Here is a 26,716-nt window from a genome sequence, read left to right on the forward strand (position 1 = left end):
TGGGACGAACGAGAGAACTGAGTAGAAGTATGACGGGGGAAGTTAGTATGATTTGTATTGGTATATTTAATTATATTTATTTCTAACGTTGTTTTATTCACAAATTCAGTGGATTGATATAATAAGTGAACTATTTTTGGGACTATTTGAAAACATATGTTTAATTATATTGAACAAAGAACATGACACACGACTCCTTTTTGGGACTATTTGAAAATATATGGTTTTATTTTCCCGAGAATGGAAAGATTACTTTTCTTCACTGGCCGTCGACTACTTCTGGGGAACAAATTATTAGAAGTTAAAACCATCTTCAGAATAGTAAAAGCCTTCATTCATAATCACGGTTATGGAACAACTATGAGAAATAAGTATGAAGTTTATCATCTTTGTGGTATGCATGTAGTATAGTGTTTGTAATAAGCCTAGCTAGCTAGCTGCCGTAGTGTCAACCTTGTTCTGAGTTAATGGATTTTCAGGCTTTTCAAGAATCAAGTTGAATTGTAAAGTGTTATAAATTATTTGGAACAAGCATCTTGCTCTTATGACCAAATTTTTTTTAATTTGGGTTGTTAATTTATTATTATTATTATTATTACTAGTAATTCACCCGTGCGATGCACGGAAAAAAATTATGTTATTATAAATATAAATAAAAAATAGAAAAACTAAAATATTTTAAATAATTTAATATAATAATATTTTTGAGCTTCCATTGGTCAAGTATTTATTATTTTTATAGAATACAAAATTACAATTAAAATTATAATTATAAGGGAAAATTGCATCTTTGGTCCCTGAGTTATACCCAAGTTCCGATTCAGTCCCTGAGTTATGACTGTATTCATATTTAGTCCCTCAGTTATGAACAAAGTGGCGTATTTGGTCCTCGGCCGTTAAAAGTGACGGAAAAATTTTAAAAATTTTAAAATTTGACGGGTAAAGTAGGAAATTCACATTTTATTCTCCTTCTTATATCAAAACCACTTTCACAACATTATTTTCCACTTCTTAGCCTCTTATTTCATGATTGTTCAATTTTAAAAGCATTTCAATAACTTTAGTATGACTTGTTAGGAACCTAGCTCTCGTATAACAAACTTAAGACTTAGCACAAATAAAGAAACACACTATACGAAAAAATGTTACATACTAAAAATCTCAAGTTATTCAGTTGGTGAATTTCTCATAAAAGCAACCTGAGAAATTTGACATCATTTTGTATCTCAAAAGTTCTGATTTGATTACATTTGTTTCTTAGTAAGGAAAATTGAAAATTGATAGAATAGTGTGTTTCACACGTCTGAAGACAATGATCAAATGTTTCTTTATTTTTGTGCTAAGTCTTAAGTTTGTTATACGAGAGCTAGGTTCCTAACAAGTCATACTAAAGTTATTGAAATGCTTTTAAAATTGAACAATCATGAAATAAGAGGTTAAGAAGTGAAAAATAATGTTGTGAAAGTGGTTTTGATATAAGAAGGAGAATAAAATGTGAATTTCCTACTTTACCCGTCAAATTTTAAATTTTTTTAAAATTTTCCGTCACTTTTAACGGCCGAGGACCAAATACGCCACTTTGTTCATAACTGAGGGACTAAATATGCATACAGTCATAACTCAGGGACTGAATCGGAACTTGGGTATAACTCAGGGACCAAAGATGCAATTTCCCCTAATTATAATTATAATTTTGCACGGTTAATATAATCTCTAATTATGTGCATATTCAAATAAATTTATAGAGATAATTTACATAATTACATTGATTTATTCTTAATTGTATTTCATCTATATTATAATTTTCACAATACAAATAATAACTAAGATAATTACATTTGGAAAGCAAATTTCAAATTTTGTGTGTGTAAATTTAAACTCTAATTGAACACATTTTTTATATGATTATATAATATATAGCTATTTTATTTTTCAAAAGTATATTTTTTATATGATTATATAATATATAGCTATTTTATTTTTTAAATGTTGTGTTTTTTTTTTTATAATAAAGGAGGTTGTGGCATTAATTGTAACATTAATTATTTCCCAAACCATATAGCTTTATTATATAAAGGATTATTATTATTATTGGATACGAGAAACCCCGCAATACCTAAGGGTGTGTATTGAGATTGAGTCCTGTCGTAATAGTGTTTGCAAACTACAAATGAGAAATAAACTAAAGGCTCAACCAAGATGTGGTGTCTTAATGTCTTTAGGTATAAAAGTTATATTTTACCTACTCAACCACCAATTTTGAGACAGGTTCATTTATTTAGTTACTGGAATCCAACTTCTACAGGAGTGTTGAAAATTACTATTCACAAGCCAAGTTTGAATCTCCCAATTCAGAGATTTTTCTAATTAGAGATCAACAACACAGCAGTCGGGCTGGGGTGCCTTTGGGGTTGTGAATTCAACCTCAACCTTTTGGGGGAGAATGAAACTATTACGTTTCCCAGTTTAACCTTAAACTTGTTTTACTAAATCTAACTTTTTTTTAAGCAAATAAAGAAAAGACAATAGAAATACCTAACCCAACACATCAAGCATGATGTACATGTTATTTCATTTAACATCATTAACAACTTAAAAAACGAAGAGTAAAATCGAAATAAATTTGTAAGGATACAGTATAGCAAGTATAATGTACAAGTTATTATTGCAACTAATTATACAAACATATAATTAGAATAGATACTACAATGTAATAGAACCACTAGCTTTCAAAAAAAAATTATACAAACATATTCTTTATTCCTGTTTAAATCATCACAATTATTGGCTAATATATATATATATATATATATATATATATATATATATATATATATATATATATATATATATATATATATATATATATATATATATATATATATATATGAGTCCGATACATGCTTGAGTAGTTCTAAAAGAAGTCATAAGAAACACCAGCAGCATATTTAAAATCCAGTACAACTAACATTTGCAAAAAAAAAAAAAGAACATTCTTGGAGTCTACTCCAACAAGGTCCATCATCCTTTACATCCAAACCAAACTGAACCCATGGGGCTAGCTTCATCATACTAAATTCCTACAAGGTTAAAAAAAAAACATTTGTTTTCAACTAGTAAAAAGGAGTCGGGCGTCGTGTTCATTGTTCAATAAAAACAAATTGTGCTTTCGTTCAATGCAAACAACTTCTGTTTTCAGAGATGCACGAGGAAAAACCAACAACTCCCTTAGGCGGCTAGTGACATCTTCAGAGTTATCATCAGCATATACAATAATGAGAAGTTTCTTTAGTGTAGGAGATTTTGAAAGCAACATTTTCACAAAAGCATTTCAAGTGTAGATCCACCTAACCCGACAATCGTGATTATGTTAAGAATCTTCAAATCCTGTTTAATAATGCAACTGTTTGGATCCTGCATAAGTCTTGTACCCGTTGTTACATCACAGCAACATAGCTACAACACAACAACCATGATGATGAAATTAACAAGGAATTTGTTGAGTTTGTCTCATATATGGATTAGGAATAGGAGTTTGTCTCATACTAGGAGTAGGAGTGAAACGGGTAGACCTATTGTATAGGGATTAGATGCTTATAAATATATTGGTTGTATCCCTAAGGGGTTGTGTCACCGCTATCACCATCACTATGAATAAGAGTGCTCTGATACCAATTTGTTGAGATTAACCAGAACAAGAAAATAATACTCTAATGGCAAAAAGGGTAAAAAAGGCAAGATTTACGTGGATGTAGGCACTTTGCCGAACCACGTAAATCTTGCCTTTTTTACCCTTTTTGCCATTAGAGTATTGTTTTCTTGTTCTGGTTAATCTCAACAAATTGGTATCAGAGCACTGTTGAGATGGTCCGTTCAAGTATAAAATTCGAGGTATCAAATTTTGATGGTACAGAAAATTTTGGGTTATGGCAGTCTAGGGTAAAAGATTTGTTGCCACAACTAAAGAAAGATAGCTCCTCAAGATTATGAATAGTGTAGCCAATTCCCTTAACGTTATCACTGAATTGAACACTGCAGAAAACTAATGAAGTGAGGCTGGGAAATATACATCCAGGGCGAGGGATCGGCAAATCGAAATTGAAACCGCCTAGAGTGAGTTGCTTAATTGTCCGGCACAAGAATATATAATATGGCAGCTTATGGGAACGCAAAATAAACAACTTAAGTTCCTATATACCTCTTCTCGAAAGAAAACGACACCACAGATCTAAATCATACTGTTGGGGCACAGGATCCGATGGGCCGACAATGTCTAGAGTAAATTTCTTAACGTTTCCAGCACGTTGGAAGAAAATATCGTGTATTGCGCTAATCTGAGTCATTTCTTTCTCATCATCATCATTTTCGTACCTTGCGGAGAAGCATTCGAAGAACTCCGGATCAAACACAAGCCGCTCATGCAGAAACCAAACATTCTTCCAGTGTTTTGAGAGCACAACAGTTTTGGTCGCGTCTCGAAAAGACAAGCACTCCAAAATCCTTTCCTTCACTTCTGCTGGCAGTTTACTTATTACATCCATCCCCTGCATCCGCTTCGGATTTTCTTCGGGGAAAAAAAAAAAAAAGAAGTTAAAATCGCTAAATTCGCATTCCAATCTCACAAGATTTTGGGAACAAAAGACATTTTGATGAAATTGTGAAGAAAACGAGAGAAGTATCCGAAACCCTTCCCGCCCTTTTTCAACTGTGAGTTTGGAAGAATACCGGGAAGCTTGGTTGAATTAGTTATAATGGGATGTAGATTCTGGTTTAAACAGTTTATAAATGGTGTATTTTTAATATTAAAATTGGAAATTTTTAAAATATAGATTGTGTTTCTAAGGCAAATACATAATATAATTATAGAAGAGAATTTGTGAATATAATTCAAGGTCATCAAATCTTAAATTATTAATATTGTGTGTACAATATTTAAAATTATTTATATGTTAAAAATTGTGTGTTTATATAGAATACAAATTATAAACATTTAATATGTAAATTGTAAACATTTGATCCTAAATCTATAGAATAACTTGCAAACTTGGTTTCGGCAGCTACAGTGGCAAATTATGCTATAGAACCGTGTCCACCAAAACTCTTCATAATTATGAATATATAATTCTATAATTATGAATATAGGGATTCAATAATTGTGAATATAAAGTAAAAAATTATGAATATATAATTTTATAATTATTAACATATAATTCAGAAATTATGAACATAAAATACTGTAATTGTGAATATAGAGTTCAATAATTATGAATATATAACTTTATAATTATGAACATATAATTCAGTAATTATGAACATAGAACCACAAGATGGACTCAGATGCTACAATATAACAACTGGGCAACAGTGAGCTAACATTGTTTTAGGCCACTAACCGGCCCAATATTATTTTGCAAATTAAGTCATTAATAATAGTATCAACAATACATTATATTTAATAACATTTATTAATGTCTATAATATTTATTTTATATGTCCATAAATATAAATATAAATATAAATACTAAATTATATAATCATATATATTATTGTGAAATAAATTCATAATATTTATAACAAAGCTTATGTACGCATTGAAGTATAGGCATATCATGTTTAATAACATACCCTTCCTGCTAGCACAAATCCGGCCTTCTACCGCACATACTAATTGAAACTACATTCATATATGGATTATTTACCACAAATAACATTCCTAGAGAGTAGCTACCGTCGTAACCTTGCGACAATACACATTGAACTCCTGAATAGATAGTACAAGAAAAATGTGTATTACAACAGCGCAACACCAGAATAGTACAATGTTAATAATAGTACATTGCTGCCAACAGCTTTAGCCTTAGGAGGATTGAGGAATAATAACAAATTCTCTGACAAAGTATTACAGAATGCTGAGAAATAAAACTTACTCACCTTCAGAATCCGGCCTAAAACTAAGCTTAAGAACATCATCATTCATCAATGTTGTGTAATCAAATCTAGAGACCAGAAGAAAACAAAATTTAATTCAATTCTCATCTTCATACTCTCTCTCTCTCTACGGAGTACATACGCTATGAAATTGTAATAGAAGCTAGACTTTAGAATACATGCTCAATTGAACTGCACTTGGCCAGCTCTGGGCTACTGATGAGTCATCAGTTTTACACTCTAGAACAAAATGGGTATTCTATCTCCTCCATTAAATTCCTACTTGGAGGTGTATGTCACAAAATTTCGTGAGCCTTCCCGTAGTATCTGTTTATGAATAGAGACTGCAACAAAAGATACAGAACAAAATTCAACTTGTCAGAATGAAGCATGTTTCTAAGTTTTCATGATAATTTCCCAGGGTATTACTTCACATTTTAAAAAGAACGATCACAAATTGCAGAGTGATAGCAGAGAGACAACCAATCATTCAAGGTGAAAACAGCAAACCAAACAACTAGTACATCTATGCTATATTGATTAGAAGCACTGCATAAAGATTTTCATAGTTAAAAGGTGTCAGGAGGAAGGTTGAGGGAATTAAGTTCTGTTTGGGTTATCCATTTTATTTTCTATGGAAAAAAGGTTATCAAAGCTACGAACTTATTATCAGGTGTTTACAGTTCCAATCTGTGATTTACACCCAGAGCAACTATGTTTTAACGACCCCAATTTATGCTGCCATAAATGCACCTAGAATAATTACACCTACAAGGAAAAAAATATGAATCATGATTCTGACCTTCACGTTCGATACATCAGGAGCATCAGGTGAGGTCACAGGATAAAACTTGTAGAATCTCATATCATCAAATGCAGCCTTTTTTTCTGCGCTCATTTCTGCTATTGCCTTTTTCCGGGCTTCCCTTGCCTATATGGAAATTTGATATTGTGCTCAAAACACAAAAGATAGGATATTTCTCCTGAAAGTATTAGGAAATAGAAAAAGGCAAGATGGAAGAAGGGTGGGGTTTGCAGGAATCTTTAACCAAATACCTCACGGTTAGCTTTTTTGGCTTCACGGACCTTTTCCTTAATAAAGTCCTGATATAAAAAGAAACATAAATATATAAGTAAACTAATTTAAGATCATCAATTACCAAGAGAAAATACAATACATATAGTTCAAGATAGTGTTACGTGCTTATTGCAAATAATAAGTTTACCTTGAAGGCATCTTTTTGATCTTCCGTCAACTCCTCTTCTTCAATAAGTTTGTCTGTAAATTCCTATATGATCGACAATCAAAGTCAGTAGCAAGGACATGCTTTGTACATACAGAAATACATGCACTTTTCTGCTCAAGTAATAGATACTTCATGGTTTATCTTTGGTGCTTGGTTAGCTCACAACTTATACTCCAAAAAGCATAAGCTACGCCAATTATTAAACAAAGAAAAAGACTTCCACAGGCAAATAATAGCTCCTTTTCAGAAAAGCCTATTTTCCAATAAGCTCAAACTAGGCCAAAAAGGAACTTAGTAGAGTATTATATTATTTCCATCATCACCTAAGTTTTAGAAAATAATGGCCATTGGTCAAGAGACCTCTCAAAGTTTCAAATGATAAATATTTGTAATAACAGTATAAACAAGTATCAAAGTCTTATACTGGAGAATACCTAAAACATACTTTTCATGCAGGCATATTTCCTTAATTAAAATAAGAAAATGTATAGGAACTTCTGTTAAGAGTCAGTTGACTGAACCAATCACAAATAGAGGGAGAAGGGATGGGAAAGTGATTAAGCCACTTACATCAACTTCATCAAATTCCCAATCAAACTCGCAGAAAACCTGGAAGAAAGCCCCATTATAAAGTATAAACAAAATGGAAATATATAGTAAAAATGTCACCTAATATCTGTAGCACTTCTATTTCAGAATTACAAGAAATCTTACAGGTTTGGGTTCTCCTGGAAATATAATCTCCACAATAGTGCTCTGTTCAAGCTCATCTTCCTTGAAAGGCTGGTAGAAATCTGTGAAAGACAATTGAAAATTGTCAGTGAACTTCTAATTGAAGCAGATCACTAAAAAGAACAGCCCATAGACAGCTGCTGATATAATGATTTCAAGAAATGGCATATTGGCATAAATACATACTTGACTCAAATGCATTTGTTCTATAATTAGCCAGCAGAAATTCTAAACCATATTCATGATTTCATGACAGTAGTAAAAAAACACGGGCCAATTAGGAAGTGACACACAATGTTGCTAGGTTTTATCAATGACGATCAATACAGTAGAAGGCACATACATGGTCTGTGTAAAAATTTTATAGTAATAAAAAAAATAGCAGAATACAAGTTGTGCAGGCATTAGAATTTCATGGGTGAATGATGAAATGAAGCAGACTTAGAGCTACTATGATTTGTAGTGGGGTGTCTTTCCTAAGAAAGCTGACTTCAGTTATAGAAGCAAAAAAAGTATATCTTTAGCATGGGAATATATGGTGACTCACAGGGTAGGCAATATTCAAACTTCTTCACACGCTCCAACTTCAAATGTTTTAGGCCAGCCCTATGAAAACAATGAAGAGGCATTAATCATATAAGTAGAGTGCTTTGGCGGCCAAAATTTGTGCTACGCATGTTTTGTTTTCAGCAGGGAGAGGAAAGGGGGAAGATGAACTAACACATGTTTTCAGCAGTCAAATTTTAATTTTGGTAGAAACACCTATGTTAGCAAAAGCAACAGTAGAAGTGTTCACCCTAATTACAAAATGATAAACTACATGGAAGCATAACAATCCCAAAAATTGTTCGCTAAAATAGTAAAATGAAAGAAACTCAAAGGTGAAATAAAATCTTTAGATGGACCCAAGTTTATAAAAAGCATTGTAGGTTCACCCAAAAATAGTGATGGTTGAAACCAACAGAATAAACTTTCTAAACAGAATTTGAATGTAGGATGAAACTATACCTTCTTTGGGTACAACCCAATATAAAAATTTGGGATTTGAGTCTTTCAACCTGAGAATCCCTGAAGGAATAAGAAAATTGAAATGAATCATTTGCTTTGAAAAAGGAACATATTGGGTAGGAATCCTTTTAATAGGATTGAACAAAAGATGACAATACCTATTTTCCAAAGGTATGTATGGAACCCAATCCATTTTCATCTGTTTCATGGGCACTATTTCTTCAGCTTCCCTTTGTACAGAGTTTATTCCAATTTTGTCTGAAGGTGGAAAAGGTGAAACCACCTGTCCAAGAAGAAATGTGGAAAGAGAATTGAGGAAAACCCAAATACTAAAATGCAGTAAATTATGATATATATGACGGTCTTCTTTTGTGGTCCAGCATTCCAATAGATTGAGGAATACATAATTCATTGGCTTTACAATTTTCAAACATATATTTATGCACTTTAAAGTAGAGAATCATATGAACAGAGCTTCGAAGCTGAATATCTTTATAGCATCTACCTTGGGATGTTAGAAAAATGGTATCAATAGAACAAGATAACTATTGAAGACAGATACTTGCAGTTGCAAAGAATATAGAATTCCAGATAAGATGTTAATGATAAAAAGAAACATCAAATTGCATTATTCATTATGCCATAACACATGTAGGAAACTTAGAACAGTTCAAAACACAACCAGCAAAAAGACAACTCAGAGCCTGACAAGTGTAATATAAAAAGCTTAGGAACTTACAGCAACCACAACTGGTATGCATGTAACTTTTGCTTGACCTTGGTATGAGACCAATTGTGCTGCAATGAACAAAGAGGAATTAGAATAAGATAATTGATAGCAAGAAACCAATATATGGTACTCACAGAATGCATTATTGCAAATGATGAAATAATGTTGTTAATAATGCATACAGTGTAACAGGATTTCAATGAAAACAACATGAATATCATTGCAGAATATTTTCGTTCATCGGATAGAAAGCATAAATTCAATTGACTGGAAAGCTATTCTGTGCACTATCTACAATCTAAAAAATGAAATTAAGGAACATCTGACACTTACGTTCTGTACAGCCAAAAAGGTAGACTTTTTTTCCATATAACTTTCCGCCTTCTTCAAAGGCTTCCTGTTATTAAGCACACACAAATTCAATTCATTTATCCACTCTATATAGTGTCAACTATGCAATTGAAAATTCAAACAATGAATTTCTAGACAACATGACAAACAAAAAATTTATTGCACATTAATCTACTAACCTCCAGATTTGAGAAGTTCCATTTATACTGATAGACCATGTCCAACTGATCCCACTGAAAAGGGGGAAACACAAAGAATCAAAGACAATGAGTGAAACAAGAAGCATTGTGCAATCTAATACCTGTTGAAGATAAGAAAGTTATCAGAACCAAACCTCAGTACCAACAGGGAAAACTTGTTGCCATAGATCCTCCTGCAAACACAGAATAAAAAATTTAAGCAAACTTGAGATTCTTCCACAACTGAACCAATTTGTTTCCACCACTACAATGCTGAATTGCAGTTAGCCAAAGCCTTTCTCAGAACATCCAGTTAAAGCAATACTTTGGTAACTGGTCAATCAAAAATATTTTTTAAAATACCCATGAGATAAAACAGAAATTACAAAAAGAGCTTCAGCTACTTTTAATTTAAGACAATAAGAAAACAAATTCAGAAAACATAATACAAGGAATTTGTTTTATACACAAAGGCATTTCTAGGAGCAAATGTATGCATTTACAGTACTGAATCAGTAATTCATTCTCTTTCCTCTATAATTGGAATCACATAAACTAAATTAGAGGCTAAGTGAGACATTTGATTTTGTATCTAGCAACCTCCTCCCATACAGTTCCAATAAAGATATCAAGAAACTAAATATGCAGCTATACTCGCACATAATTACACATCTGCAACAGCTCGCTTTGTACAGAAAAACCAAGCGTCCTCACCAAAGCACCAGATCAAAAATACAACTTCAAATCCAAAGCAATCACCCCAATGTAATTCAAAACAACCCTACACTATGGAAACTGGAGGAAAACGCGAGTAGAGAAAACGAAATATGTATACCAAATTGCGCTTCTCGGGGAAGTACTCGGTTTCAGTGTCCTGTTTGGAAGTCCTAGCTCGTTTAGCTCGAGGCTTGGTAGGTTTTTTGCTGGGCTCGCCCTCAGCCAAAGACTTGCTAGGCTCTTCCTTGTCATTGTCCTCCTGAGCAGCAGATTGGCTCTGCTCCTCCGCCGACTGGCTAGGCTCCGGCTCCGGTTCGTTTTCCTTCTCTTCCGCGGATTTGCTCTGCTGCTTCCTCTTCGTGGTCTTCTTCTCCTTCGCCTCCGCAGGAGCTTTGTCCTTCTGGCTCCCCTTTCTCTTTGCACCTCTCTTCATTGTCGATATAGAGAGAGAAAGTGTGTGTGTCTGTATCTGAGTGTAGATATAGAGAGAGAAGGGTTTGATTGAAGGGTTGTAGAAGAGAGGGGGTTAGTTGGCTGCGAGCTGCGAATTTGAATTGGAAAGGGCTAAAATGAGATGGCGGAAACCGGAAAGTGGAAGAACCTAGCGAGGCGGAAAGGGTATATATTTGGGGGGCTAGCGTTATTTAGAAGCGCGTGATAAATACGCTGATTTGTAGTATGATTCACGCGCGGGAATTCTGAATTATTAATATATAAGAAGTGAACAAATCTGGGCCGGATTCTTATTAGAAATTAAATATGCCTCCAAAAAGCCCAATCAAAAGCCCTGATCATAAAGCCTGTTTAACTGGCAAATTATGCTATGCGCACGGCGCTAACAATAGTTATGCTGTGCAACCGAATGTACCATGCGCATGGTGCATACGGTTAACGACGTCGTTTTGATTAAAAACGCGCGTCCCACTTTAAAAAAAAAAAATTAGGTTCGACTCTCAGCAATAGCATTATTGTGGATATATAGTTATGAAATTGTGGATATATAGTTATGAAATTGTGGTTATATAGTTATGAATTTATGGATATTTAGTTCATTCATTGTGGATATTTAGTTCAATCATATATTGTGGATATTTAGTTCATTCATTGTGGATTTTTACTTCATTCATTCATTCATTGTGAATTTTTACTTCATTCATTCATTCATTGTGGATTTTTACTTCATTCATTCACTGTGGATATATAGTTATGAAATTGTGGATATATAGTTATGAAATTGTGGTTATATAGTTATGAATTTATGGATATTTAGTTTAATCATATATTGTGGATATTTAGTTCATTCATTGTGGATTTTTTTACTTCATTCATTCATTCATTGTGGATTTTTACTTCATTCATTCACTGTGGATATATAGTTATGAAATTGTGGATATATAGTTATGAAATTGTGGTTATATAGTTATGAATTTCTGGATATATAAAAATGCTATTGCCGGGAATCGAACCTGATTTCTTTTTTAAGTGGGACGCGCGTTTTTTTAACCAAAACGGCGCCGTTTTGCAACCGTATGCACCTTGCAAGGTGCATTCGGTTGCACAGCATAATTTGCGCTGCGCTAAAGAAAACGACGCCGTTTTAACTATAAAAAAAAAAAAAAAAAAAAAAAATTGTTCGAAACGGCGTTAACGCCATATTCGTTATGAAATTATGAATATACAGTTATGACATTATGAATGTACAGTTATAGAATTATGAATGTACATTTATGGAATTATGAACTTACAATTATAAACATAGAGCTTCGAAAATTATGAATGTTCGGTATGGAATTATGAATATATAGTATGGAATTATGAATGTACAGTTATGGAATTATGAATGTACAGTTATGGAATTATGAATGTACAGTTATGAAATTATGAACATAGAACTCTGACATTATGAACTTACAATTATGAACATAGAGCTTCGAAAATTATGAATTTACAGTTATTGAATTATGAATGTACAATTACGGAATTATGAATGTACAGTTATGGAATTATGAATGTACAGTTATTGAATTATGAATGTATAGTTATGAAATTATGAACACAAAGCTGTAAATATATGTTTCTATAACGAAGCGGTCTGAAAATAAATTTAAAAAAAAAAAAAAAAAAAAAAAAAAAAAAAAAAAGAGGAAAATAATGGTGCTTGACGGCACCGTTACCATGCCCATGATGCACGCTGGGCACGATTCCACAGCATAACGTCTCTGTTAAACTCTGTCGATTTCTTCTTTTTTTTTTTTTTTTTTGGAAACACTCTTGTCGGTTTCTCTACTTCAGAATAAGGCAAATTATGAGGGTGACTAAATATTAATTTTTTATGTATTAGAAGTTTAATTTTAGACAATACGTTAAAAATAAATTTATATTACATTAAAAAAAATTGTAATACACTAAAAACAAATATTTATATCAATAGTCTATTTTACAACGCAAATCATGGTTAGAATGGTGTTTGTGTATTTCGTACTCATCATTTTCACAAAAATATGATGTGTAATATCGTAAGTTTATATTATCTCATGTGACTTTTATTATTATAAGAGTTATTTTCATCGGATGTTCTTTTTTTTTTTTTTTTTTTTTGATTGTTTCATATTTAGTCTAAGACTATTGTTTTTAGCTTTTTGTCATTTAACACATCAAACTATCATATTTTGGACATTTTGATCATTCTGATGAATTTTCTGGTGAAACTTTATTTTAGACAATGGTATTTATGTCTTTCAACGAGTTAATTTCAATGGATGTCCATTATCTTTGGTGACAATTTCAAATTTAGTCCAAACATTCGATTTTGCCATTTAAAAACTCAACACATCATATTTTTGACACTTTAGTCATTTTAATGACTTTTTTCAGGTGAAAACACTATTTTAGGCAAGAGCATTTCTGTCTTTTTTGTTTATTTTGTTTTATGCTCCAGTTGTTTTTTTTGTTTTTTCATCTCTTTAGTCGTGGATTGCATCATCTCTTTCACTCGACTCTTGTCTTCATCTCCTTCAACATAGCCTAGATCGTCCTTCGTCAATGGCGATACCGAGTATGTGAGGACCTCCGAATAGGCGAATACGAGAGAATCATTTTGCAACACAGTTGAAAAGCTTAGGATGTCACTACTCAGTTGGCTTCGGTCTCACCGCTATTATTGTAGCCCATGATTCTTTGACTCATCTACTATAGCAATAGAGCAAACAAAAAAATATATATATGCCATCATAAAATATATTTTTCCTAAAATAGGGTTTCACTGGAAAAATTCATCGAAATGATCAAAAGTATTCAAAATATGATAGTCTGGTGTGTAAATGGCAACAATGACTGTTTATGACTAGATTTGGAAATGCTATCAAAGACAATGAACATCTAGAATTAATTGATTTGAAAAATAATAACAAAATTGAAGAGACAAAAATACCCTTACCTAAAATATGATTTACCGGAAAAGTCATCAGAATGATCAAATTAAAAGTGTTCAAAATATGGTAGTTTTGTGAGCATATATCCATTAATGTGTATCCAACTATCAGCTTAGGTTTTTAGTTGAGATGGAACACATGCTTTAATTTGGTATCAGAGCCAGACTAAAGGTCATGGGTTCGAATCTCAACGTCACTCATAAGCGACTACGGTTTATCGGTCCACGTGTTGGTTGGAATCCATCGTACATGTGAGACTAAATAGCAAAAATAATAATTTGAGACTAAATTTATTTTGAATTTAAAAAAAAATAATAAAACAAAGGATATCCGCTAAAATTAACTTTTATTATTATAATATATTAATATATTTATATTAAAGTAGTATCAACATTTGGGTGTTTAAAAAAAATATAATGGAATTGTCAAAATAGAGTGCACTTATTCTATAATGGAATTGTCAAAATAGAGTACACACCAATGTTATATATTAGGATCAAGCATGCACGGGTTTTAGTTTATTAAAAACTATAAATTGATTGATATCAATTATTAGAACAAGTACTTATTATTACACAAAAAAATTACAATTTTTGAATGATGATAAAAACTCATAGCCATTATCCGATTGTGTAATCCTCTCTTGTGTAATAGTTCAATTAAGAAGTAACTTTTTTCCTTATTCAATAGCCTACGACATTACGTTTCAAATATATGATGGAGCAACATTTTGAACTTAATTTCCTTCTTCAATCTTGTCATATGGCAGCATATTCAAGCTTTGATTTTAAATAATAATAATAAATTTGGAAACAAAACCTAAGAATTCTCCTCTCTTTTTTTTTGGTAATGAAAGAGAGGCTAAGCCTCGAAACTAGCGTATTCTACGCGTGAGAGCTCCCTCGGCATCGCGGGCGAGAAGAGCCTTTAGACCTTCCACTACAAGAAAAATGCACATAGACAACACTAGAAAGACAACAGTTTTTAAGAAAAGTGTTGTCTTTTGTATAAAAGACAACAGTTTGGTCCAAAACCGTTGTCTTTGATGCAACACTTTTGTCAAAGACAACAGTTTTTACTTAACCGTTGTTATAAGTGTGTTGTCTTTGTGCATTTTGTGAAAAGACAACACCACAACGACAACGGTTTTTAAAACCGTTGTCTATGTGCGTTTTTTTTTTTTTAAAGACAACGGTTTTTTTAACCGTTGTCGTTGGTGTGTTGTCTTTAAGCGCACTAGAATACACAACACTAGAAAGACAACGGTTTTTTAAAACCGTTGTCTTTGTGCGTTCTTTTTTTGAAAAAGACAACGGTTTTATTTAACCGTTGTTGTTGATGTGTTGTCTTTAAGCGCACTAGAATACACAACACTACAAAGACAACGATTTTTTAAAACCGTTGTCTTTGCGCATTATTATTTTATAAAAGACAACGGTTTTATTTAACCGTTGTCATTTATGTGTTGTCTTTAATAGCACTTGAATACACAACACTACAACGACAACCGTTGTTGTATCATTATTTTATAAAAGACAACAGTTGTATAAAATATAAACAAGGATGTTAACAACAAGAATCAAACCTATAACCTCAAACATAACAATTAAGGTTTAACCAACTAAACAATACAAACTCTTTTGTACCAAAGTGCAACATCTGGTATATAACTGGGTTACTTATGTGTTGTCTGTGAAAACCAAGACAACGATTTTATAAAATAAGTTAAGGATGCCTCTTGGAATTATAGAACTTGAGACTTCTAACATAACAAACTAAATGAAACCCACCAAGCCACACCAACACTTATGTACTTAAGTGCAACATCTAAGATATAACGAGTTTGGTTCTATGTTGTCTATGAGAACCAAGACAATGATTAACACTGTTGTCTATGAGAACCAAGACAATGATTGTATAAAATATATGTTAAGGATGCCACCAAGAAAGATAGAACCCATGACTTCTAACATAACAAACAACACTAAACCCACCAAGCTACACCAACTCTTGTTTACTAAAGTATTACCCCTTATCTTTTAACTATAATTTGGACCTTCATTGTTTTTGTTACGCGATGAAAATAGATGTTTAGAAGATCTAGAACAAAAATAAAAATGTAATTAAAATTTTTTTGTCCAAATATAATGCATAAAAATTTAACAAAGAAATAATACAATTCAAAAGTTAATTTTATAGTTATATTTTCGTTCATATTTAAATATAAAATTATTCACCAAAATTTCAATGTCAATTCATTAAAGTTTTATTTTCAATTCATTAAATTACATGTCATAGAACGGCCCTGTGCGGTGCGGTGTGGTGTTCATAATGGTGCGGTATGGTGTGGAATGGTTAAGGGCGGTATGTTTGAACTCTATATTCACAATTACAGAACTCTATGTTCAAATTATGAATCTACTGTATTTAAATTATGAATCTACGATTTAGAAATTATGAATCTAGAGTAAAGATTTTATAAATCTACAGTATAAAATTTATGAATCAACAGTATAAAAATCTATGAATCTCGCGTTCTGTACCTATAGGTGACAGTTCACTTTTAGTTTTTTTTTTTTTTTTTTTTTTTTTTACTTTTATCAAAACATTCATTTTTGGTCTTAATATTATTGTGACCCGCTCCCAACAGCCTTGGCATGCACTTTGGGCTTTATATGTTCTACTTTAGGCCTAGCACCCCGGGTAATAAAGTTACTATTTTCTTACTTCTCGTTTTGTACCTATATACCTGGTACTATTTTGGGCCTAGTACCCCCGGTAATAAAATGACTATTTTCTTACCCCGTTCTGTACCTATATACCCAGTTTATGGTGGACCCGTTTTCGATAAAACCGTGAATATACTTATTTAATTTTGAAAAAAATAAAGACTTATTATAAAATAAAAATAAAACTTTTGTCATTTTGCTTATTATATTAGATATATATGTTATTTTAAAAAAAAAAAAAAAATAAAACTCAAAATAATTTTGACTTTAGATATATATTAGATATATATGTTATTCTTTAAATTTTAACTTTCAAGACTTGCACACTTCGCAAAAAATCTCCCTCCCTCTCAAATAAAATAATTCAATTCCCTCCTTGCAAAACAAATTAAAACACTTATGCCAAAAAACTTAATATTCATTCGTGAATTCTATCGCCGTCCGTCCCGAAGTCGAAGTCGAACAAAACTACAATCGCCGTAATCGTGCCGTCGTCGCCTCCAACGTCCGCTGCCGTCGCTGCCTCCAATGTCCGCCGCCGTTGCCGCCTCATCCATGCTCAACTCGTCACCTTCTCCGTCTCTGCTCGCTACTGGTTTGTTGTACTACTCAAATGTTAAACTCTAATCCCAAAATTCCTTATTCTATTTATCTGTATATCACTACAAGAAAAACACTTTTTAGTGACAAAAAATTAGTGACGAGTGGAAAAACCCCTCACTAAATGTATTATTTGCATAGTTTTTGTGAGGGTTAAAAATTACTCTAGCTAAAGGTTTATGATCTAGTGACGAAATTTTACTTTTATACTTATTTTAAAAGTATACTCTCGCTATTGGTACGAAAGATGTTGTTACTCTCGCTATTGATGTCTGTAAATTATTTCCCACCAAAACTTTAATTTGTTTTTTGGCGCCAAATTAATTATTATTTATATTTTTATTATAATTAGTCAAAGTTTGTAATTTGCATAATGTTTATATTTGGTATAAATTACACACACATATATATTCCTACAAAATTTATAAACGTAACTAAATTATTTTATAAATTATTATCTTCTAATTAATAGTATATTTTAATACTAAAAGTGTTCATGTATTAAATTTAAATTTAACTCAAAATTAAAAAGAATTGGATAAAAGATTATAATTTATACCAAATATGAACTTGGCGGTAATGGTTTTGGATTGCCCGATTTAGTCAAAATTGGCCTTTAATTTGGCCAAAATACTTCACCTATCCACAGATTGGCGCCTCAGGCTCAGGCTGAAGCTCTCTCCGTCAGCAGCAATCGTAGGCTAAAGCCAGGTAAGTTCTATCTCTTTCTCCTAACATTGGCACAGGTGTTAGGGCTACTGAAGCTAAGGCCATTTCTTTCTCTTTCTCCTAACATTGGCGCAGGTGTTAGGGCTACTGAGCAATTGGGTGTTAGGGCTACTGAGCAATCGGGTCAAGAGGATGGTATTTTGCCAATCCCCGGAAGTGAGTTTCGTTAGGGCTACCGAAACTCAGGTCAGATCTATTGACTTTATCTGCTTTATATAGGGAGATATTGAAACTGTAAAGGCGTCACAAGTGAGTTTCGTTCATTCCTTTCTATCTCAAATGTATGTGATATTTTTGGTTGAACTCGTAGATTCTAAACTATTAGGACTGGTGGTATATTCTAAGTATAGTTGGTGTGGTGGACGTTGTTTTTCATCCGATGCAAGGCTCCTATATCTGCTGAGTAGCTTAGTTTGATTACCATGCTGGGGTAATCTTCAATAAAGCTTCTCTTGGCATGTGGATTCAGATCACCTGCTTCTAGAGTTCTAGAAACTATAGATAAATTGAAAGAGGGTTCTGTGTTTCTAGTTGTGTTTTTAAGACTTTGAGTTTGAACAGAGGGGAATCTTCTGGTTGTGTTTCTGCTTTTGGTGCTTCTTGTTTCTCTTATAAAAGAGGCATGGGACTAGGTTATGAAAGTACTTGCTGCCTGCATTTTATTTTTTGTTAGAAACCTAAGAGTCCAGCAGAACTTATTTAAAGTTTAAGTGTCAGTCTCACTCAAACATGTTGTAAAATAAAGAATCATGAACCAAGACTGGTATCTCTGTAGGCTTTCCTGCATGTCTTGTTATTCTCTATTTTTTCTTTGCCATTCTCCAGACTTTCCAATTCATTATTTCACACAGTTTTGATGCTTCAAGAAAAATGCTCACACTCCATCTCTTCTTTTTTCTTCCGTAATTATGAAAAGAATCGTTTTCAGAATGACATATCAATTAATAATACTTTTGTAGACATCTATGGAGATCAGAAATGGTTGAGTGTTCCTTGGAAGAAGCTTCAGGTTGGAGACATTGTTAGGGTAAGTACACTGCATAAATAATTAATTTATATTTGTTGTATTTATTTATGCTTATGGGGTGAATCTTTTACTTAATCTACATCTACCTAAAATGTAGATGTACTTACCCTAACAATGTCTCTAATAGGAGAAGTTTAATTCTGGGAAATAATATGGCTTTTTCTCCCCATGAAAAATCAAGAAATGAGTGGACTGCCTTGGCACATATTATAACAGCAGTGATAGGGTCAGGAGTTCTGCCATTAGCATGGAGTATAGCTCAACTAGGGTGGATTGCTGGCCCAATAACTATGTTGTGTTTTGCTTTTGTGACCCTTACCAGTGCATTTCTTCTCTGCAACTGCTATGAACTCACCGATCAACACGGGAGGATCACCAACAAGCATGGCTCTTACCTCGATGCTGTCCAGTCAATTTTAGGTAAGAAATGAAACTATGGGCAGTTCTGTTCTGTTCAAGTTATTACTACATAGTATATAAGCTTTAATTTCCCTATGTCGGGCAGTTCTGTTCGGAAACATTGCATTCACCTTCCCATTCTCTGTTATTTTTTTAGAGATACAGGTGCAACAGTTTTGCTTTTGTAGCTTCTTTTGCTATCTGCAATGCTCATCTCATGTTGTGTGGTATCCTGACCTTGTAAATGTTTTCCTCTATAGGAAACACTTCTTGTGCACAATGACTTGGTGAAGAAAGGTGGTCTAAATGACCTAATCATGGAACTTCAGATAAAAAGGTGTAGCTTCTTTTGCTATCTGCAATGCTCTAAAATATTAATTTGATCCCTCAAGGTGAATTAAGGGACAAGACTCTAAGGATAGATTTGATTCTTGAATATGCCCATAGCATAGAACTTGTAATAGTAACGAAATACTTCTGTTTATCACTTAATTGGAAGTATGAAACCTGCACCAATGACGCTTCCCTAGAAGTCTAAGAAAGACAGTTCTTTAGTCAATTTTTTTTTTAGTGAATGAGCATTCTACAATATTCATGTTTTCCTGTTTTTGGCATGGGTTATTACAGTGTTTCTATGTTTTATCCTTGTTTAACTTAATTTTAAGGAAACAAAGTCGTAATAAATTTATCAAATATTTTCTACAGTTGTTTACTGCTTCATTCCTAATTCAACTTAACTTTTTAACTTGGTCATGCATGTTCATCAATGTAGATGTAGTTCCATTATGGTGGTTTTGTAATATTTTAGTACTCGTATTAGGCTGTTGGCCTTCATTGACATCTTCTTGTTCATTGTATATACTCATGGTTGTTGACAGAAAACTTTGATGTGGAACTATTAAGTCACTTTTTACAAATGAGGGGAAACATGGTGGCGAGGTTACCGTGGAGGCTGTTCAAATGACTGCAAACCTTGTCAAAACTCATGATTGCCAGTTGCATCCTGATTCTATAGAGGTTAGTGTGTTTTATGTGACAAATTTGACACCATTAAAAAGAAAAATGTGTTAAGAACTACATCATTGAAAAGAAAAGCTTGTCAAATGCTACATCTCTAATTTAGGTGGTTATTACCAGGTTTTATTATCCCTATCTTTTGATGAAAACCTTGGGAAGCCTGAACCTTCAGATACAGATAATAAAACCAACTCCAAAAAATCTAAGACAAAGAACTTTAAGGAGTTGAATCATGCCTCAGAGAATATAATGAGAAAAAAAGAACTAGGCAAGAAATGATGTCAAAGACAAGAGAGCAGGTATTTACTCAGTAAAGGAATGGTTGTGTTTCTTCTTTAGTTTCATTTTGTTCATAAATTTCATGTTTTCACATATCAATGCAGAACTGAAGGCCATGTGATTCATTTGATATTCAGGAGAACACGCAGACACCTTTTCCTAAGGGATGACGATGAAGGGAAGCCTCCATTACTTAGACGCATGGTGGAAGATGATGGTGAATTTCGTGAATAGCTAATGATACAAACAGTATGTTATCTTATTTCGTTTATTTGGAGTGCTTATTTCCTAGTGTTTATGTATGATTTGATCATTAGAACGTTGTGATTATTTAGACTTGAATTGGTTCGTGGAATTGTTTTTTGTAGTATTATGACTTGGATGATAATTAGAATTGGTCATGGAAGTATTTAGACTTGTTATTTTGAACCTTATTAGCTTGTGCAAAATTATGTAACTACACTTTGTCATGGTGAATGGATAAATTGATTTTTTTGTATGAGTAAAATTTAAGCAGGTTAAAAACGGTTAAAAACCGTTGAGATAACGGTTTTTAACTGTTGTCTATTTTACAATAGACAACAGTTTATGGGCGTGACTTTTAGCAACAGCGATTTCAACAACACACAATAGACAACAGTTTATAACTGTTGTCTTTTAAAGAAAAGACAACAGTTAAAAACTGTTGTCTATGTGCATCACTTTTAACAACACCGGTTTTAACAACATTGAATTGACAACGGGTCAAAAACCGTTGTCTTTGGAAGAAATGACAACGGTTTAAAACCGTTGTCTATGTGCGTGACTTTTAACAACACCGGTTTCAACAACACTTAATAGACAACGGTTAAAAAACCGTTGTTGTTTCTAGAAAAGACAACAGTTATTAACCGTTGTCTATGTGCGTGACATACAACAACACCGGCTTCAACAACACTTAATAGACAACGGTTAAAAAACCGTTGTTGTTTCTAAAAAAGACAACGGTTATTAACCGTTGTCTATGTGCGTGACATACAACAACACCGGCTTCAACAACAGTTAATAGACAACGGTTAAAAAACTGTTGTTGTTTCTAGAAAAGACAACGGTTATTAACCGTTGTCTATGTGCGTGACATACAACAACACCGGCTTCAACAACACTTAATAGACAACGGTTAAAAAACCGTTGTTGTTTCTAGAAAAGACAACGGTTATTAACCGTTGTCTATTTGCGTGACTTACAACAACACCGGCTTCAACAACACTTAATAGACAACGGTTAAAAAACCGTTGTTGTTTCTAGAAAAGACAACGGTTAAAAACCCGTTGTCTATGCGCGGGACTTACAACAACACCGGCTTCAACAACAGAAATTATACCCCTACGACAACGGTTATTAACCGTTGTCTATGTGCATTTTTCTTGTAGTGTTCCATTGCATCACTGAACACCCAGGTGCCCCAATCTTGGTGTTGTCCCAAGTTTGCTAAAAAATCGGCGCAAGCATTTCCTTCCCTGAAGACGTGGGTGAAAACAATACCTTCAAACTTTGGCGTCATATCCATGCAATCAGTAAGCACTGTGCCATAGTCTTTTTCTTCATCCTTTTCACCATTCATGAGGTCTATTACCACATTTGAATCCATTTCTACGATCACCCGTGTAATCTTCTTTTCGTGACAGAGTCATAAACCCTCCCTTAGGCCCCACAACTCTGCCATGAAGCTGTTTGTTTTACCAATCTTTGTCGTAAACCCCCAAACCAAATTTCCTACATCATCGCGAACCAACCCTCCAGCTGAGACCATGCCAGAGTTCTGTTTGCATGCCCCGTCTGTGTTAAGTTTCTTCCAGCCTTGCCCAGGGGGCGACCAATAGACCCAAGACGCACTTGCTTTGAGAGTATACGGAACCTTTGAGAGGTCGCTCCATTCCCTGCGTTGTGCTGCCACCCACGAAACAGTATCCATCGGTGACACTCTAACTTTGTTGAAGACCCAATCATTTATGGCCTTCCATCTGGCCCAAAGGGTGAGCGTGAAGGTTGCCGTCCGGGTCGAGTTTGTTGTGTTGGAGCAGTTATCCTTGATCCACTCCTCTATGGTTTGAAACACGGGAAAACCAAAGTGGGAGGGTGATGTGGTCAGCCTCCAGATGACTTTGGCCGTGTTGCAGTCCCATAGAAGATGGCGGAGAGTTTCCTCGCCATTGTCGCAGCAAGGACACAACGCCGATTCTGCTAAGTGTCTTCTTTGCCTTTCTTTGTTTGTGAGAAGCCTTCCCTTCAGGATCAACCATAGGAAAGTTTTGATCTTCTCCCAACAATTCAATTTCCAAAGCCACCTCCAATCTTCATCTTTCTCTTTGAAACTTGCAATGCAATAATAAGCAGACTTAACTGAAAACATACCTCTCTCTCCTTTAGTCCAACCCATGGAGTCCTTGGTTTGAGTGTTATTCGGGATAGGCACTGCGCCTATGGAGTCAACGACTTCAGTTGGGAGGATCTCTTGTAGCTTTGGGATGTCCCAGTTCCTATTATGCAGGATAAATTTTTCCACAGTCCAGTTGCCCAGATTGTCAGGAATGTTGATGGTAGTATCATGAATTAGCGGCTTAGGCCCTACCCACCAATCCTCCCAAAAATTGATAGAGTGTCCATTGCCGACCTTCCAACTAGCATTGTCTATTATTGTGGACCTTCCTTTGATAATACTTCTCCAGGCCCACGAGCCATTCGATGGCATTGGATAAGATAAAACGTTCCCATTCTTTACGTACCTATCCTTCATTATCTTAACTCAAAGTTTGTCAGAATTTGAACATAACTGCCAAGCGAGTTTGGCAAGAAGGGCTTCATTAAATTGGGAGGCTTTTCTAAGACCGAGACCTCCTTTCTCTCTAGGTTGACAAACTTCGTCCCAGTTGACCGGATAAATTTTCTTCTTGTCTTGAGAATCCCCCTAATAATTCTCCTCTATAAATCCAAAAACTTTGGAATAATAATACATGTATTTCGCTGAACTTTGAATTTAATTCCATTTAAAGCTGGATTAGCATAGCTATTGACAACCTTAATTTGGAGCGGCAGTAATGATACGCTAGATCCAAGGTTTGAATTCAAATTAGGAAAGAAACAAAAAAAGTAAATTTTCTAAGTTACAATTATTATTAGAGGATAATTCTATTTGCACCACCCTATTTGTTATTTACACTATCCATTTAATCTATACTATATATAAAAACAAAATTCTGAAATTTTAACTTCCAGCCCAATTCCTAAAAAATCTCTCTTCCCAATAAAATATATTGATTTCTACTTTCCCATTCGTACAATAATTCTGGGTAAAAATTCTATTCTAAAATTATAAAATAGTGTAATACAATTCTCTTTGCACATCTAATCTATACTATATATAAAAACAAAATCCTGAAATTTTAACTTCCCGCCCAATTCCTAAAAAATCTCTCTTCCCAATAAAAATATATTGATTTCTACTTTCCCATTCGTACAATAATTATGGGTAAAAGCTGTGAAGTGTCAAAAGTTCGGCAATGCATAACTTTTGACTCGGTTGTCCGTTTTGGACAAATGTTTTTTTGAATTTGTGTATTTTTTTGAGATATATCCACCGCAAACAGCCGTAGGCGGTTTGGCCCACCAATTTCTAAAAAAAATACTTTATTAAATAGTTTCTAAGAAAAAACTATGAGAACCTTATGTTTTATTAATGAATTTTTAAATTTTTTAATTAAAAAATTGTCCCGTGCATTTTTTAATAATCTCTCTTTATAATTGGTCAAATTATTTAATTATGGTAAATTAGGGATAATTAATGATGGTAATAGAAATCCTATAAGCGACCTCTGGTGAAATTAACTCTTAAATAATTATACATCGATTTAAATATTCTTAGTATATTCCAACAATTCTATTCCGTGCATCGCATGGTGAAAATACTAGTAAATGTAATAGCTTTATAGGGGGTGCAAATAGAAAAGTGCTATTTGCACCACTTCATTAATCAAACCTTAATATTTATTATTTATTTTTATTTACAAATCAAATTATTAATTATAATTTAAAAAAAAAAAAAAGAAAACTAAAATCCTTTGCCATTTTCCGGTGAGAAGTGACTCAGTTAGAGTTCCAAGCCCTCGTCTACCTATCCACCTCCGCCGTGGACTTCCGGTGAACCACCGCCTGCTAGCCCAGCTTATGCTCCATCCACTTCTCAATCATGCACGCCCGCCGAAACCCCGCCGCAATTTTTACAGCTGCCCTTAATCACAGAGCAGTTACTCTGCTTATTCTTCCTCATGGAATCTCGAAAACCCACCAAATCTTCTTCTTCCCCTTGGCCCCTGCCGTCAATGGAGCGATAAATAGCGTCGAGCAAAGTGGAGGAGAAAGAAGGGTTAGAAGTGGTAATCTCCCTGTCTCTCCTCTGCAAGCCATAGGCATCCATAGCTATATAGAGAGAGGGCGGTGGGAAGCAGAGATAATCGAGTAGTGTCTGGGGTTGGAGGGGTCAAAAGCTGCAGAAAAAAGACAGAGAAATGATGGCAAGAGACAAATTACAGAGGAGAGCAGAGAGAGGATGAGTAGGGAAGGTGGAATGGGGAGGGGGAACAATGGAGACAAGAGTCATTGATTATGGGGTAATTTAGATTCCTGTTACAGAGCTTGAAGAAAACTATAATGGCACGCCTGAGAGAGAGAAAGAAAGATACCTGGGTCGCCTTTCTCCGGTGAGAAGGCGACCCATTGGACTGCCTTCTACCGTGAGAAGGCAGTCCCTTGCCTTCTCACGGAGAAGTTGACGCTACATCTTCTTTTCTTTTTTTAAATTTATTTAGTGTTTTGTAATTAAATTTGAATTATAAAATTATTAATTATACCTCATAAATGAGGTTTGACCAAGTGGTGCAAATAGCAAAATGAACTCTTATTTGGCTATTTGCTATTTTTGTTAAGACTCTAATGATAGTATTGTATTGTAAATCTCTATTGTACTTTTCTATTATTCTCTGTTTAGTTATTGGTTATCAATACATACAGATATCCTTATTATTTTAAACTAGTAAAGTACCCGTGTGATGCACGGGATGGATATTTATCAAGTTATTGTCTAATTGTGTGAATAATTGGATACATTATTAAATTAAAATTTTGAAATTACAAAATAGAAATTGAAACTTATTGAAAACTTCATGATATACAACATTAGTGGTTGATATAGATGTTGTACTTGACTCCACCCATGCGATGCGCGGTATAAAAATAAAAATAGAATAATTGTCGTTCAAAGATATATCATAGACAGGAATTAAAAATTACTAAATGAAGAATTCTAGGAAAAACATTGCATATAGACATTGGCTCTAACAAATGAAACAAATATTTATCAAATTATTGTAGAATTTATCAAACACTTTCTTATAGGCAATATTTGTAATCAACAAACCATACTGTGAATCTATGTAGTACTCTACCTGTGCAATGCACGAACAGAGTTTATATATATAATAAAAAATGTGACATCTTAGTACTTTTTGAATATGATTTAAATTTAAAAAAAAAAAAAATCAACCATCACATTTTTCTCATAACAACATTAATTTTTTG

General features: G+C 33.6%; 1 protein-coding gene across 2 annotated transcripts; it reads right to left on the bottom strand.

Annotated features, from left to right (window-relative positions):
* Positions 1 to 5,742: 5,742 nt before the first annotated feature.
* Positions 5,743 to 25,812, bottom strand: LOC109172563. 2 transcript variants are annotated; one of them, XM_019321740.1, is made up of 15 exons: positions 25,801 to 25,812; positions 11,011 to 11,343; positions 10,331 to 10,369; positions 10,176 to 10,229; positions 9,979 to 10,042; positions 9,655 to 9,713; positions 9,074 to 9,198; positions 8,916 to 8,975; positions 8,455 to 8,513; positions 7,890 to 7,969; positions 7,746 to 7,784; positions 7,155 to 7,217; positions 6,985 to 7,032; positions 6,731 to 6,859; positions 6,225 to 6,272 (listed from the first exon to the last, which is right to left on the bottom strand). In XM_019321740.1, exons 2-15 carry the CDS (start codon positions 11,323 to 11,325, stop codon positions 6,225 to 6,227), a joined length of 1,182 nt encoding a protein of 393 aa, XP_019177285.1. In that variant the 5' UTR covers positions 11,326 to 11,343; positions 25,801 to 25,812. The 2 variants fall into 2 exon arrangements, with proteins under 2 accessions (XP_019177284.1, XP_019177285.1); XM_019321739.1 differs by lacking the exon at positions 25,801 to 25,812 and having other exon boundaries at positions 5,743 to 6,272; positions 11,011 to 11,472.
* Positions 25,813 to 26,716: the final 904 nt, after the last annotated feature.

Source organism: Ipomoea nil, unplaced genomic scaffold (genome assembly GCF_001879475.1).
Source record: "Ipomoea nil cultivar Tokyo-kokei standard unplaced genomic scaffold, Asagao_1.1 scaffold0418, whole genome shotgun sequence".
NCBI lineage: Eukaryota > Viridiplantae > Streptophyta > Magnoliopsida > Solanales > Convolvulaceae > Ipomoea > Ipomoea nil.